The following is a 17182-nucleotide window of genomic DNA, read 5'->3' on the forward strand; positions in this document are numbered from 1 at the left end:
AGCTATAGCCTTACAGAATTTTTCTTAACTAGTAAAACTTCAGAGTCAAAATTACTCCTTCATCCATGGGGCTACAAAATGAATATTGTGTTAAGCGACATGAAAATAACATTATTCTCTTTGTACATCTCCGTCAGAACTCTTGGGTGACTAGATGCATTGTCAGTGAGCAGTCATATTTTGAAAGGGATCTTTTTTTTGAGCTGTAGATCTCAACAGTGGGCTTAAAATACTTGCCAAACCACCAGCTCGGGGAGTTGGTGATGGACAGGGAAAACTGGCATGCTGCAGTCCATGGAGTCACAGAGAGTCAGACATGGCTGAGGCAATAGAACTGAACTGAAACCACGTTGTAAACAGATGTGCCATCTCCCAGACTTTGTTGCCACATTGATAGAGCATAGGCAGGGTAGATTTAGCATAATTCAAGGGGCCCTTGATCCACGGGGCTGCAAAATGAATATTGTGACAGGCAGCTCATAGCTCAGTTGGTAAAGAATCTGCCTGCAGTACATAAGACCCAGGTTCATTTCCTGGGTTGGGAAGGTCCCCTGGAGAAGGAAATGGCAACCCACTCCAGTATTATTGCCTGGAGAATCCCATGGACAGTGGAGCCTGACAGCCTACAATCCATGGGGTCGCAAGAGTCAGACATGACTTAGCGACTAAACCACCACCACCAAGGGTCCCTAGAACTCTCAGAAAGGCAAGTGAACATTGGCTTCATCTTAAAGTCACCACCTGTATAACTATGAAAATCCTAGGTGGCATCTTCTTTTAATATAATGCTATTTTATCTACATTGCAAATCTTTTGTATAGCATCAGTTCAGTTCAGTCGCTCAGTCGTGTCTGACTCTTTGCGACCCCATAAATTGCAGCACGCCAGGCCTCCCTGTCCATCACCAACTCCCAGAGTTCACTCAGACTCACGTCCATCGAGTCCGTGATGCCATCCAGCCATCTCATTCTCGGTCGTCCCCTTCTCCTCCTGCCCCCAGTCCCTCCCAGCATCAGAGTCTTTTCCAGTGAGTCAACCCTTCACATGCAATGTCCAAAGTACTGGAGCTTCAGCTTTAGCATCATTCCTTCCAAAGAAATCCCAGGGCTGATCTCCTTCAGAAAGGACTGGTTGGATCTCCTTGCAGTCCAAGGGACTCTCAAGAGTCTTCTCCAACACCACAGTTCAAAAGCATCAATTCTTCGTCGCTCAGCCTTCTTCACAGTCCAGCTCTCACATCCATACATGACCACATGAAAAACCATAGCCTTGACTAGACGGACCTTAGTTGGCAAAGTAATGTCTCTGCTTTTGAATATACTATCTAGGTTGGTCATTACTTTTCTTCCAAGGGGTAAGCGTCTTTCAATTTCATGGCTCAGGTCACCATATGCAGTGATTTTAGAGCCCCCCAAAATAAAGTCTGACACTGTTTCCCCTGTTTCCCCATCTATTTCCCATGAAGTGATGGGATCAGATGCCATGATCTTTGTTTTCTAAATGTTGAGCTTTAAGCCAGCCTTTTCACTCTCCTCTTTCACTTTCATCAAGAGGCCTTTTAGCTCCTCTTCACTTTGTGCTATAAGGGTGGTGTCATCGCAATATCTGAGGTGATTGATATTTCTCCCGGCAATCTTGATTCCAGCTTGTGTTTCTTCCAGCCCAGCATTTTTCATGATGTACTCTGCATAGAAGTTAAATAAGCAGGGTGACAATATACGATGTACTCCTTTTCCTATTTGGAACCAGTCTATTGTTTCATGTCCAGTTCAACTGTTGCTTCCTGACCTGCAAGGTTTCTCAAGAGGCAGGTCAGGTGGTCTGGTATTCCCATCTCTTTCAGAATGTTCCACAGTTTCTTGTGATCCACACAGTCAAAGGCTTTGGCAAAGTCAGTAAAGCAGAAATAGATGTTTTTCTGGAACTCTCTTCCTTTTTCCATGATCCAGCAGATGTTGGCAATTTGATCTCTGGTTCCTCTGCCTTTTCTGAAACCAGCTTGAACATCAGGGAGTTCATGGTTCACGTAATGCTGAAGTCTGGCTTGGAGAATTTTGAGCATTACTTTACTAGCATGTGAGATGTGTGCAATTGTGCAGTAGTTTGAGCATTCTTTGGCATTGCCTTTCTTTGGGATTGGAATGAAAACTGACTTTTTCCAGTCCTGTGGCCACTGCTGAGTTTTCCAAACTTGCTGGCATATTGAGTGCAGCACTTTCACAGCATCATCTTTCAGGATTTGAAACAGCTCAACTGGAATTCCATCACCTCCATTAGCTTTGTTCGTAGTGATGCTTTCTAAGGCCCGCTTGACTTCACATTCCAAGATGTCTGGCTCTAGATTAGTGATCACATCATCATGATTATCTGGCTCGTGAAGATCTTTTTTGTACAGTTCTTCCGTGTATTCTTGCCACCTCTTCTTAACATCTTCTACTTCTGTTAGGTCCAGACCATTTCTGTCCTTTATCGAGCCCATCTTGGCATGAAATGTTCCCTTGGTATCTCTAATTTTCTTGAAGAGATCTCTAGTCTTTCCCAATCTGTTGTTTTCCTCTATTTCTTTGCATTGACCGCTGAAGAAGGCTTTCTTATCTCTTCTTGCTATTCTTTGGAACTCTGCATTCAGATGCTTATATCTTTGCTTTTCTCCTTTGCTTTTCACCTCTCCTCTTTTCACAGCTATTTGTAAGGCCTCCCCAGACAGCCATTTTGCTTATTTGCATTTCTTTTCCATGGAGATGGTCTTGATCCCTGTCTCCTATACAGTGTCACAAGCCTCCGTCCATAGTTCATCAGGCACTCTGAGATCTAGTCCCTTAAATCTATTTCTTACTTCTACGGTATAATCATAAGGGATTTGATTTAGGTCATACCTGAATGGTCTGGTGGTTTTCCCTGCTTTCTTCAATTTAAGTCTGGATTTGGCAATAAGGAGTTCATGATCGGAGCCACAGTCAGCTCCCGGTCTTGTTTTTGTTGACTGTATAGAGCTTCTCCATCTTTGGTGGCAAAGAATATAATCAATCTGATTTCGGTGTTGACCATCTGGTGATATCCATGTGTAGAGTCTTCTCTTGTGTTGTTGGAAGAGGGTGTTTGCTATGACCAGTGCGTTTTCTTGGCAAAACTCTATTAGTCTTTGCCCTGTTTCATTCCGCATTCCAAGGCCAAATTTGCCTGTTACTCCAGGTGTTTCTTGACTTCCTACTTTTGCATTCCAGTCCCCTATAATGAAAAGGACATGTTTTTGGGGTGTTAGTTCTAAAAGATCTTGTAGGTCTTCATAAAACCATTCAACTTCATTTTCTTTAGCATTACTGGTTGGGGTATAGACTTGGATAACTGTGGGATTGAATGGTTTGCCTGGGAGACGAATAGAGATCATTCTGTCATTTTTGAGATTGCATCCAAGTACTGCATTTCGAACTCTTTTGTTGACCATGATGGCTATTCCATTTCTTCTGAGGGATTCCTGCCCGCAGTAGTAGATGTAATGGTCATCTGATTTAAATTCACCCATTCCAGTCCATTTTAGTTCGCTGATTCCTAAAATGTCGACGTTCACCCTTGCCATCTCTTGTTTGACCACTTCCAATTTGCCTTGATTCATAGACCTGACATTCCAGGTTCCTATGCAATATTGCTCTTTACAGCAGCGGACCTTCCTTCTATCACCAGTCACATCCACAGCTGGGTATTGTTTTTGCTTTGGCTCCATCCCTACATTCTTTCTGGAGTTATTTCTCCACTGATCTCCAGCAGCTTATTGGGCACCTAATGACCTGGGGAGTTCCTCTTTTGGTATCCTGTCATTTTGCCTTTTCATACTGTGGTTCTCAAGGCAAGAATACTGAAGTGGTTTGCCATTTCCTTCTCCAGTGGACCACATTCTGTCAGGCCCCTCCACCATGACCCGCCCAAGCCACCTTCATTGCTTGCCTTATACCTAGATCTAGATAACTTGCTATAGCTTCTGCATCAGTACTTGCTGCTTCACCTTGAAGTCTTATTTTATGGAGATGGCTTCTTTTAATATCTCGTGAACTAGATTCAAACTTTTCTCTTGGAGCTTCCTCACTTCTCTCAGCATAGAATTTAAGAGAGAGCCTTGCTTTGAATTAGACTTTGACATAAGGGAATGTTATTTCTGGTTGGCTTTTATCAGATCACTAAAGCTGATTCCGTATCCTACATAAGGTTGTTTCACTTTCTTATTATTTGTGTTTTCACTGGAGTAGCACTTTTAATTTCTTTCAAAGAAATTGCATTCACAACTTAGCTAACTGTTTGACTCATGAGGCCTAGTTTCCGACCTGTCCTACCTTTCAACACTTCTTCCTCACTAAGTTTAATCAAGTCTAGTTTTTGTTTTTTAGTTGGTAGGTCATGTCACACGCTAGTAAAGTAATGCTCAAAATTCTCCAAGCAAGGCTTCAGCAATACGTGAACCGTGAACTTCCAGATGTTCAAGCTGGTTTTAGAAAAGGCAGAGGAACCAGAGATCAAATTGCCAACATCGCCGGATCGTGGAAAAAGCAAGAGAGTTCCAAAAAAAACATCTATTTCTGCTTTATTGACTTTGCCAAAGCCTTTGACTGTGTGGATCAGAATAAACTGTGGAAAATTCTGAAAGAGACAGGAATACCAGACCACCTAACCTGCCTCTTGAGAAATCTGTATGCAGGTCAGGAAGCAACAGTTGAACTGGACATGAAACAACAGACTGGTTCCAAATAGGAAAAGGAGTACGTCAAGGCTGTACATTATCACCTTGCCTATTTACCTTATATGCTGAGTACATCATAAGGAATGCTGGGCTGGAAGAAGCAAAAGCTGGAATCAAGATTGCCGGGAGAAACATCAATAACCTCAGATATGCATATGACACCACCCTTATGGCAGAAAAGTGAAGAGGAGCTAAAAAGCCTCTTGATGAAAGTGAAAGAGGAGAGTGAAAAAGTTGGCTTAAAGCTCATCATTCAGAAACAAAGATCATGGCATCTGATCCCATCACTTCATGGGAAATAGATGGGGAAACAGTGGAAATAGTGTCAGACTTTAATTTTAAGGGCTCCAAAATCACTGCAGATGGTGATTGCATCCATGAAATTAAAAGACGCTTGCTCCTTGGGAGAAAAGTTATGACCAACCTAGATAGCATATTCAAAAGCAGAGACATTACTTTGCAAACAAAAGTGCATCTTGTCAAGGCTATGGTTTTTCCTGTGGTCATGTATGGATGTGAGAGTTGGACTATAAAGAAAGCTGAGCACTGAAGAATTGATGCTTTTGAACTGTGGTGTTGGAGAAGATGTTTTTTAAAAATATAACTTTATTTATTTTAGTTGGAGGTTAATTATTTTACAATATTGTTTTGGTCTTTCCATACATCAGCATGAATCCGCCACAGGTATACACTTAAGTCCCTTGGACTACAAGGAGATCCAACCAGTCCATTCTAAAGGAGATCAGTCCTGGGTGTTCTTTGGAAAGATTGATGCTAAAGCTGAAACTCCAATACTTGGGCCACCTCATGCGAAAAGTTGAGTCATTGGAAAACTCTGATGTTGGGAGGGATTGGGGGCAGGAGGAGAAGGGGACAACAGAGGATGAGATGGCTGGATGGCATCACCGACTTGATGGACATGAGTTTGGGTGAACTCCGGGAGTTGGTGATGGACAGGGAGGCCTGGCGTGCTGCAATTCATGGGATCACAAAGAGTCAGACACAGCTGAGCGACTGAACTGAACTAAACTGAGCTGAAGTCATGTCCAAGTCTTTGAGACCCCATGAACCATCGAGGTTTCCCTGTGTGTTTGCTCAGACTCATGTCCACTGAGTCTGTGATGCCATCCAACCATCCTCTGTCGTCTCCTTCTCCTCCTGCCTTCAGTCTTTCCCAGCATCAAGGTCCTTTCCAATGAGTCAGCTCTTTGCGTCAGGTGACCAACGTATTGGAGGTTCAACATCAGCGCTTCCCATGAATATTCAGGGTTCATTTCCTTTAGGATTGACTGGTTTGATCCCCTTTGCTATCCAAGGGACTTTCAAGAGTCTTCTCCAGCACACAATTCAAACACATCATTTCTTCGATGTTCAGACTTCTTTCTGGTCCAACTCTCACATCTGTACATGACTGTTGAAAAAACCAGAGCTTTGACTATTAGGACCTTTGTCACCAAACTGATGTCTCTGCTTTTTAATATGCTATCTAGGTGTCTCATAGCTTTTCTTCCAAGGAGCAAGCATCTTTTAAAATCATGGCTGCAGCCACCATTCACAGTGAGTTTGGAGCCCAAGAAAATAAAGTCTGTCACTGTTTCCATTGTTTCCCCATATATTTGCCATGAAGTGATAGTACCAGATGGCATGATCTAGTTTTTTGAATGTTGAGTTTTAAGCTAGCTTTTCACCCTCTTCTTTCACCTGCATCAAGCGTTTGATTTAAAGTGAGAGATACGTGATGAAGCTTCTTTTCACCTGAACACTTAAGAGGCTTATTAGGGGTTAGTAGGGTTATTAATTTCAATTTTGTTGAGTCTCAGGGAGTAGAGAAGCCTGAGGAAAGGGAGAAAGATGGGAGAACAGCTAGTTGCTGGAGCAGCAGTGAGACACAACATTCATCGAGTAAGTTCCCCATTTTATATGGGCATGGTTTGTGGCACCCCAAAACAAATTAAGTGGTAACATCAAAGATTGTTGTTCACACCAGAACAAATCTAATAATAATGATGAAAAAGTTTAAAATAGTGCCAGAATTACCAAAATGTGACGCAGAAACACAAAGTGAGCAAATGCTACTGGAAAAATGACACCAATAGACTTGCTCAAACAGGGTTGTCACAGAGTTCCAACTTGGTGGATTTTTTTTTTTAATGCAGTATCTGCAAAATATAATGAGGTGTGCTTATATTCTTGAAAAACTGCTGAAGCTTCAGTTTAAAGCTGTAGGAGTCTATAGCCTTTTTGCCTAGGGTTACAATGCACGCAGCCCACAAGCTTGAATGGTGACATCTCTAGTTTTACCAGAGCAGCACTGTATGCAAAAACCAGCATGCAATTGCTGTCAGAGAGAAAAGACTCAATATGGGACAAGAGGGGAACATCTAGAACTTTGTTCAACTTTTGTTGAACTTTAGTAATGAAAGAAACACACATAAGAGAAACTTTCACCTGTAACATTCAGAGATTGTATCTGCAATTGGTAAGAGTAGTGGACCAGCCAAGAATCTAACCATAAAAATACTGGAAATGAGAAAATGGTAAAAGGTTTAATAAACTCTTTATACATCCCTGGCTGATTGGGTAACGTGAGAGAATCCAAAAGAAAATAAAAATCAAGAAAACTAACAAACTGACAGAACCTTGAATGTACTCCCTATCCCACAGCAAATCAGGTGTCAGAGAGGAGGAATCTTATAAATTTGAAGCATTTGAACACAATCTCTGCCAAATCATTGGTTAACCAGTGATATAGAAACACGGAAGAAACTTCCGGAAAGACAGTTTTAAAAAAAAAAGAATAAAATTCCAAACAGAAACCATCCATCATGTGAGAGACAAGTTACACAGTTTCAATTAAAGATTAGTTTGTTAAAGTGAAACTTAGGAAAATAACTTTGAAATACATAGCTGTTACAAGGTACCCCAAAATGTCTGCTTTTCTAGAAAAATTGGACCTGTGCCAAAAAAAGAAATGAACAGTCTAGTGTGACCATACTCTGGGGGCGGGAAGTAGACAATAGAAATGATTTCTCAGGGGCTTTCCTGGTGGTCCAGTGGTTAAGAATCCACTTGCCAGTCCTGTGGATACTAGTTTGATCCCTATTCAGGGAAGATCCCACATGCCACAACTACTGAAGTCTAAATGCCTAGAGCCTGTTCTCTGCAGCAAGAGAAGCCACCACAGTGAGAAGCCCATGCACCACAATGAAGAGCAGTCCTGACTTACTACAACCAGAGAAAGCCCACGTTCAGCAATAAAGACCCAGGGCAGGTTAAAAAAAATCAAAATTAATTTAAAGTGTTAAAAAGCTTAGAAACAAGAAATGGCTTCTCATGAGGCCCAGTTGTTGGATTTAACAGATACTTCAGAGCCCTTTTTGTAAATGTGTTCAAAGACTTATAGGAAAATATGGTAACAAGAAATAAGGAGTGAGTAATTTGTTTTTCAAATGCTAATTTATGAGTTGAAAATTATAATAACAGAAATTTATAATTTATTAGATGAGCTCAACAGATTTTAGATGACAGAAGTAACAGTGAACATGAAAGATTAATAGAAATTGTTCATTTTGGAAAAAAACAGGGAAAAAGATGAAGAGAAATGGCAGAGCTTAAGAAATGTATGAAACAGCATCAAGTGCACCAGCTTTGTGTAGTGGAGTCCTAGAAAGAAAGGAGAGAGAGAAGGAGACAAGAAGGAAAACATTTAAAGGAATGTTAATAATTGCCAGAGAAGACCCAAATTTGGTGAGAAATGTTTATCCACAGATCCAAGAAATTTTTAAAAAACGAAATAGTGTAAACACAGGTCACGTTGTTGAAAGACAAAAATGAAAAATCTTTAAAGCAGCAAGTAAAAAAGAATGTGGAGGACAGCAGCAATAACTTTAATAGTTTGACTTATCAGAAATAGTTAAGGCCAGAAGACAGTAAAATGACAGTCACCGAAAGACAACAAAATTGCCAACCAAGAATTCTAAATTCAGTAAAATTATTTTACAAGTATGAAGGTGAAATGAAAACATTCCTATATAAACAAAGATTGAGAGACACATTGTTTAAAAGACCTGCCTTTGAAGAAACACTAAAAAAAAAAAAAAAAATCCTTTAAGTTGTAAAGAATGCAAACTATAATCCACAGGAAGAAATAGAAAGTACTAGAAATGATAAAGATGTGGGTAGGCATAAACGGCTGTGTTTTTTTTTTTTAATTTTTAAAGGGACATGAGATTATTTTAAAGCAATAGTACTAGCATTGTAGTGTTAAGATTGTAATATACATTGATGTGTGACAATAGCACAAAGAAGTGTAAAGGAAATAAAACTCTCTTGGAGTAACATTGCTGTATTTTGTTATAATTAATTCATTATTAATTTGAAGTTGTTTGTAATAAGTTGAAGAGCTTTTGATATATTGTAACCCCTAGAGCAACCTCTCATACCTAAAAAAGGAGAACAGAATCAACAGAGAAGTTCCAATTGCATGCTGAAGAATGTTTAATTGCAAAGAAGACAACAAAGAATGAAAAGAGGGGAGGAAAAAAAGATACATAGATAACAAATAGCCCAGTGGCTGATACAAATTTAACCATATTAATAATTTCATTAAATATGAACATAGGGCTTCCCAAGTGGCGCTAGTGGTAAAGAACCCGCACATCAGTGCAGGAGACTTAAGAGACTTGAACCTTGGGTCAAGAAGGTCCCCTGGAGGATGTCATGGCAACCTGCTCCAGAATCTTGCCTGGAAAATCCCATGGACAAAGAAATCTGGAGGGCTACAGTCTGTAGGGTTGCAAAGAGTCAGACAAAACTGAAGCGACCTAGCACACCCACATGAATACAGGAATGATTCCAAAAAGTAAAGACTGAGAAAAGTAGTGACTGAGTATGTAATTATAATAAGCAATTATTGTTTAATATTGGAGATGTAAAGTCTGTTCTTGCATCTTCATCTGTTAAATACACACTTAAATATTAGGGGTGAAATGATACACCACAATTTCCCTTAAAATGCTACAAATGGGGAAAAAAAAAAACTTAGAGAAATTGATGAAGCAATGACAGAATGTAATTTTGACTCACAGCCCCTTTGGGCTAATTTCTTGTCATTTTAACATACTACCACTTTTTGAGTGCTTTCTTTTAGAGCAAAATGTTCCAGGCTCACTTTCTACCTTTACTGCTTATATTAGTAATCTATTACTACGTTTAAAAAAATTGCAATAGTTGTCCCTTATCCATCATTTCTCTCCCCAGGTTTTAATTACCAATCAACTATGGTCCAGAATATTAAATGGAAAATTTGTTAAGTTTGAAGTTGCATGCTATGCTGAGAAGCATGGTAAAAATTCTCACACATCCAGCTTTGTCTCTCTCCATCCTACCAGGAAAGTGAATCATACCATTGTCCAATGTACTCCACCAGTTAGACACTTCATAGCTCTTGTAGGTTATCAAATCTGCTATAATAGTGTTGCTGTGATTGTGTTCAAGTATCCCTTATTGTACTTAATATTGACCTGAATGTACAGAGTATTGATGCTGGCCTTTTGGATATGTCAAAGAAAACCCATAACTACTTCCTATAAGTGAAAAGATGAAAGTTCTAGACTTAACAGGAAGAGAAAAAAATATGTACTGAGTTTGCGAAGATGTTCATTAAGAATAAATTTCTGTCTGTGACATTATGAGGAAGGAAAAGGAAATTCCTGTTTGTTTAGTGTCATACATCAAACTGCAAAAGTGATGGCCACAATACTTGATGAATTCTTAGTTAAGGTGGAAAAGGCATTAAATTTATATAAAATATTTTGAAAGAGAGAGACCACATTCATGTTTTATTGCAGTATATTATAATTTTCTGTTAGTTACTGTTAATCGCACACTATGCCTAATTTATCGATTTAACTTTATCATAGGCATGTTCATGATGGTAAAAAACATACTATATCAAGGGTTCAGGGCAATTAGCAATTTCAGACATCCACTGGGCATCTTGGAATGTATCCCACACAGTTAAGGGGGACAACTGTACTCCAAACTTCAAGGCTTAAAGGAATAAGTATTCATTGTCTCATATAGTTTCTGTAGGTCAGAAATTTGTGAATGACTTAGCTGTTTTTTACTTTAGATTGTCTCATAGGGTTACAGTTAAGATATAGCCAGGGTCTTAACCTCTGGAGTCTTGATAGTAAATTTGCTACTTCCGTAATGGTTCAGTCACATGATTGGTAAGTTAGTGTTTATTGTTGGTAGGAAGCCTTAGATCCTTACCATGTTGACCTCTTAGTAGTACTGTTTCAAGGCTGCAAGCCTCCCCAAGAATGAATGGTCCAAGAGAGAATAAAGTGGACACTTCTATGTATTTTATGACCTCAAAAGTCATATAGCATAATTCCCACAGTATTCTTTAGGTTACACATGTCAGCCTTATTCATTTTTGGAAGAGATTCTATTAAGGGCATGAATACTAGGAGACAATGGTCTTTTGGAAGCCACGCTGTAGGCCACATCACCCTAGAACAGGACTCGCTCACGAGCACTAGTTCCTTTTGATAAAGAGTGATATGTAAAAATAAAAATCTTCTCACTAAGGATCAGTTCAGTTCAGTCGCTCAGTCAGGTCCGATGCTTGCGACCCCATGGACTGCAGCACACCAGGCCTCCCTGTCCATCACCAACTCTCAGAGTTTACTCAAATTCATGTCCATTGAGTCGGTGATGCCATCCAGCCATCTCATCCTTTCTTGTCCCCTTCTCATACCGCCTTCAGTCTTTCCCAGCATCAGGGTCTTTTCAAATGAGTCAGCTCTTTGCATCACGTGGCCAAAGTATTAGAGTTTCAGCTTCAACATCAGTCCTTCCAATGAATATTCAGGGTTGATTTCCTTTAGGATGGACTGGTTAGACCTCCCTACAGTCCAAGGGACTCTCAAGAGTCTTCTCCAACACCATAGTTCAAAAGCATCAGTTCTTCAGCACTCAGCTTTCTTTATGGTCCAACTCTCACATCCATACATGACTACTGGAAAAACCATAGCTTTGACTAGACAGACCTTTGTTGGCAAAGTAATGTCTCTGCTTTTTAATATGCTGTCTAGGTTGGTCATAGCTTTTCTTCCAAGGAGCAAGTATCTTAATTTCATGGCTGTGGTCACCATCTGCAGTGATTTTGGAGCCCAGAAAAGTAAAGTCAGCCACTGTTTCTACTGTTTCCCCATCTATTTGCCGTGAAGTGATGGGACTGGATGCCATGATCTTCGTTTTCTAAATGTTGAGTTTTAAGTGAGCTTTTTCACTCTCCTCTTTCACTTTAATCAAGAGGCTCTTTAGTTCTTTGCTTTCTGCCATAAGGGTGGTGTCATCTGCATATCTGAAGTTATTGGTATTTCTCCTGGCAGTGTAGATTCCAGCTTGTGCTTCATCCAGTCCAGCATTTCTCATGATATACTTGGCATATAAGTTAAATAAGCAGGATAAGAGTAATACAGCCTTGACGTATTCCTTTCCCAATTTGGAACCAGTTTGTTGTTCCATGTCCAGTTCAAACTGTTGCTTCTTGACCTGCATACAGATTTCTCAAGGGGCAGGTTAGGTGGTCTGGTATTCCCATCTCTTGAAGAATTTTCCACAGTTTGTTGTGATTCACTAAGAATACTCATTGTCAATTGGTTATCATTTCTGCTAGGTACCATTAGTATACAAAGCTAAGAAATACATATATTTATATGTATTGTGCTTAAATCATGCATCCATATTAATATTTCTGACTTCAATTTAGCATAACAGAGTTTTTACCTCTGATTTTGTTTCACATCTTTATTTTTTGGAAATACATAAAAAATTTACTTAGTTAAAAAATCAGAATGTTTAGAAGTCTTTCTTAAATCCTTCCCTCTATACCCCTTTTCTACCTGTATCCAATTTTGTTTTTTTATCTCTCCTTCAGTGTTTCATTTTGCAAATAAAGATAAATGCATGTACAAATACAGGTGCATGTTATTTTTATTCTCCATCCTCTTCCCTTTCAATCTCCTATCTCCTGCAAAAGATAGCATATTATATATGGTGTTCTGTACCTTAATATTTTCATTTAACAGTATATCCTGGGTATTACTACATAACTTTACTTGCAGATTTTTTGTATTTTCTTATGTCTGAATAGGATTCGTTTTGCAGATACACTATTGAGAGTCGTTTTGGTTGTTGCCAGTCTTTTGCTAGAAATAATGTGAGGTGAATAATCCTGTATCATTTCATATTTGTACCAAGTGTGTTGGTGGGGTAGATTGCTAAAGTAAGATAGCTGGGGCAAAGAAAAAAAGTGTGTACAGTTTTGTTGGATATTTTCAAATTCCCCTTCATAGGTATGCCATTTTTGCTCTCCCACCGAAGATTCTGTGAGGGTTAAATAAATTCATGTACATAGAGTGCCTGACACAATGACCATTTAATTGACGATAGCTATTACCCTAAAATCAATATCCTTAGACCTTTCATACATTGTCTAATGAATTTAAAGACTTCTAAATATATTTCTATATACATATACATTTCATTTTATATGTAGCCCCTTTAATTATTTTGTGCAAAACCAAGCTTGACACTTGGTGGTAGATCATTCCAAAATGTTAATTTTATGTTTTAAGAGGTTGAAGAACAGTTGTTGTTCAGTTGCTCAGTCATGTCCAACTCTTTGCGACCCCATGGACTGTAGCACGCCAGAGTTCCCTGTCCTTCACCATCTCCTGGAGCTTGCTCAAACTCGTGTCCATTGAGTCGGTGATGCCATCGAACCACCTCATCCTCTATTGTCCCCTTCTCCTCCTGCCTTCAGTCTTTCCCAGCACTGGTCTTTTCTAATAAGTCTGATCTTAACATCAGGCGGCCAAAGTATTAGAGCTTCAGCTTCAGTGGCATCAGTCTTCCATTGAATATACACGGTTGATTTCCTTTAAGATTGACTGGTTTGATCTTGCTGTCTGTGCAAGGGACTCTCAAGAGTTCTCCAGCACCACAGTTCAAAAGCATCAATTCTTGGATGCTCAGCCTTCTTTTTGGTCTAACTCTCACATCCATACATGACTACTGGATAAACCCATACCTTTGACTATACGGACCTTTGTTGGCAAAGAAATGTCTCTGCTTTTTAATACACTGTTTAGGTTTGTCATAGCTTTTCTTCCAAGGAGCAAGCATCTTTTAATTTCATGGCTGCAGTCACCACCTGCAGTGATTTTGGAGCCCAGGAAAGTAAAGTCTGTCACTATTTACATTGTTTCCCCATCTAATTGAAGTGTTGGGACCAGATGCCATGATTTTATTGAAAAGCAATAAAGCCCCTGAAAAAACAATTAAATAGGACATCCTGTTCTTTCATATGTTATCAGACTTTGAGGTTTACATTTATAAAGTAGCAGTTTATATTGGAATGTTTCTGTCCTGTAAAATCATTCAAAATTATGGTGGCAAATTCCTTCAAACTGCAGAATACTTTGGGAAAATAATTATCCTCACTGAGCCTGCATTTTAATGTTTTATTTTTGGAACCACCTATGGTTTAACTAGTTGAGTACAGGTTAAGGTGAAGGGCTCTAGTGTGCTCAGTGACCACAGGCTATACCCCTCTGTCTCAAATATTGTAACTGGCTTTTTAGAAATGTTTTTGTTTTGATTTAATCTAAACAAGTAATAATTTATCTAAAATAAGTAGCTATTTAATAAAAGAAGAGTACATGTTTATTAGTGTTAGTTGCTCAGTCATGCCCGACTCTTCGCAACCCCATGGACTGCAGCCCACCAGGCTCCTCTGTCCATGGGATTTTCCAGGCAAGAATACTGGAGTGGGTGGGTAGCCATTTCCTTCTCCAGGGGATCTTCCCGACCCAGGGATTGAACCCGGGTCTCCTGCACTGCAGGCAGAGTCTTTACTGACTGAACTAGGAGGGAAGCCCTATTTAATAAAGGAAGAGTACATGTTTATTAGTAATTTGAGTAAAACTAGATACATTTATTTTAGTCATTTGTTAAGCTTTTCTGCAAATTCTGTTTTATTATCTGCCAGTGCTTCATCATCTTTGTAACATTCTAGATTTATAAATTAGTACATGACACTTATTCTTTACACATTTAAATTTATTTCTAGGTGCTAACTGCCAAAGAAAGGAAAACTCAAATTGATGATAGAAACAAATTGACTGAGCATTTTATTATCACACTCCCGATGTTGCTGTCAAAGGTACAGTTTCCATTTTCAGTTTTGTGATAGTATGCCACCAAATTTGCTTACTACACTATACTATTAAAGTAGTTACATCTTTTTCTTTGCTTCTTCTTCTAGTATTCTGCAGATGCAGAGAAGGTAGCAAACTTGCTACAAATCCCACAGTATTTTGATCTAGAAATTTATAGCACAGGTAGAATGGAAAAGGTAAGGAACTGTAAAATTGAAATTCTGCTATTATAGTCTGTTTTATTAACTGGATTATTTTTTTTGGATTATTTTATTTTCATGTAATATATAGGCTTATTATGTGACAGATGCTTAGTTTTGTTTTTTGTTATTAATCTAAATATCCTAGTTTTTTTTCCTCTGCAGCATCTAGACGCTTTATTAAAACAGATTAAATTTGTTGTGGAGAAACATGTAGAATCAGATGTTTTGGAAGCCTGCAGTAAAACCTATAGCATCTTATGCAGTGAAGAGTATACCATCCAGAACAGAGTTGACATAGCTCGAAGCCAACTGATTGATGAGTTTGTAGATCGATTCAATCATTCTGTGGAAGATCTATTACAAGAGGTTGGTTTTAAAGTTAATGTATACATATAATAATTTTGGCTAATAATTATTCAAGGTAGCTGAGTTTGTAAATTTTTCCATTTTAAAATGAAACTTAGTAGAAACGTTTTCACAGCTTGGCAGCATTATTGCAGTTCATTTTATAAAGATCAGCCTTAGTTACACTTTATTTTTATTTTAGAAAACATGTTTCATAACGGGCAGTTTTTTTCTTTAAAGGAAAATCTTTTTTAAGGTCAGATTTTTTAACTTATGTTTTTCATTTTCTATTCCTGGAATCTAATTTGCATTTTAATATTACTGAACTATTGTGATGTACTAATGAATAGAACATGAAAATAAAGTGTGCTAATAAAGAATGGCTGCTCACCAGTGGTGTGCCTAGGAAAGCAGCAAGCACCTCCAACTGGTTACTTTTATAATTATTTCTGTGATTCCTGAGTCTTGCCGTCTTCCTTCCGTCTATATAAGGCAACTTGGAATTCCCACAGCTTTGTATGTCTTGACACCCAGGCTCCTAGGATTTCTTTTTAATCCCTATAATTAATTTTCCCCTATTTTTAATTTTAACTTAATTTTTTTCAACTATTTTAAATTTTTCATTGTGATTTTGCAGTTACACATGTAAGTGACAGTCAGTAAAATGTTTGAAATAACCATTAAAATCTTTAAAGTATATATCCTTCCACTCAGCAGTTGCAAGGAATTTATCCAGAAAAGGGTACAAAGTCATGTTTATGACATTGTTTAAAATGCAAAAGTGGTCATCTCTCGGTTTTGGACTTACAGGTGTTGTTTATTTTCTGGTATTTTGCTTATTTGTAATTTCTCATTTACCAACAGTGAATATGTACTTTTTGTATAATTTAAAAGAATTTTTCTTTATATGGTATGTATTGGTACACTTTCATGTGAATTTGAGGATGAGTAAATTTATGGTAGTGAGGTGCTATCTGCTTTCTGTTTATAGGGAGAAGAAGCTGATGATGATGATATTTACAATGTTCTTTCTACGTTAAAGCGGTTAACCTCTTTTCACAAGTATGTCATTTTATTTAAAGTAGATTTAGTAAATATCCTATATTAGTTAACATAAAACAAATTGTAATGTTTAACATCTGTGTAACAATGGGAAATTTTAGAGAAATATTGAGATGTAAATTTTTTATTACTTATTTACTCAAGATAAATTGAGTTTTTTGTTATTATTTGATGACTTACAGAGTAAGATTTATCTTTCAGCATAGTGAATGTACACTCTACACTGTAAAAACTTGAAGATAATTAGTTTTATTAACAAATTAGATGGGCTTATTCTGTAAGCTAGAGTTTTGTAGGTATAATTTTCAGTTCCTAGATCTTAGAAAGCTTGCTAAATAAGAATCACAATTTTGACAAAAGCCATAAAAGTTATTTCCATATGCTTTTTTCCCTGAATTATTCTTGTTTGTCTGTTTATTATTGTGTTCTTACTGTGTAGACAGAATAGTTGGATTTGAGTAAGGAAAAAAGGCTCAGATCAGAAATAGGTATCATTTTCAAATTCTACTTTACATGTCCCTTGTAATGAAACATGCTTCTCTTCTCCATAAAGAGGGAGAAGTAAAGAAGTTTGTTGTGAAAAAGAATATTTAGGTATAGCTCTTACT

The 17182-nt window shown here is 38.1% G+C and overlaps 1 protein-coding gene across 1 annotated transcript in view; it reads left to right on the forward strand.

The window, feature by feature from the left end:
- STAG1 (stromal antigen 1) overlaps window positions 1-17182 on the forward strand; it is a 470948-nt gene that overhangs the window by 397739 nt on the left and 56027 nt on the right. The window contains exons 17-20 of the mRNA XM_018050852.1: window positions 14877-14969; window positions 15072-15161; window positions 15330-15533; window positions 16504-16574. Coding sequence (XP_017906341.1) covers window positions 14877-14969; window positions 15072-15161; window positions 15330-15533; window positions 16504-16574 — 458 coding nt within the window. The remainder of the gene's footprint in view (window positions 1-14876; window positions 14970-15071; window positions 15162-15329; window positions 15534-16503; window positions 16575-17182) is intronic.

Source organism: Capra hircus, chromosome 1, assembly GCF_001704415.2.
Source record: "Capra hircus breed San Clemente chromosome 1, ASM170441v1, whole genome shotgun sequence".
Taxonomy (NCBI): Eukaryota; Metazoa; Chordata; class Mammalia; order Artiodactyla; family Bovidae; genus Capra; species Capra hircus.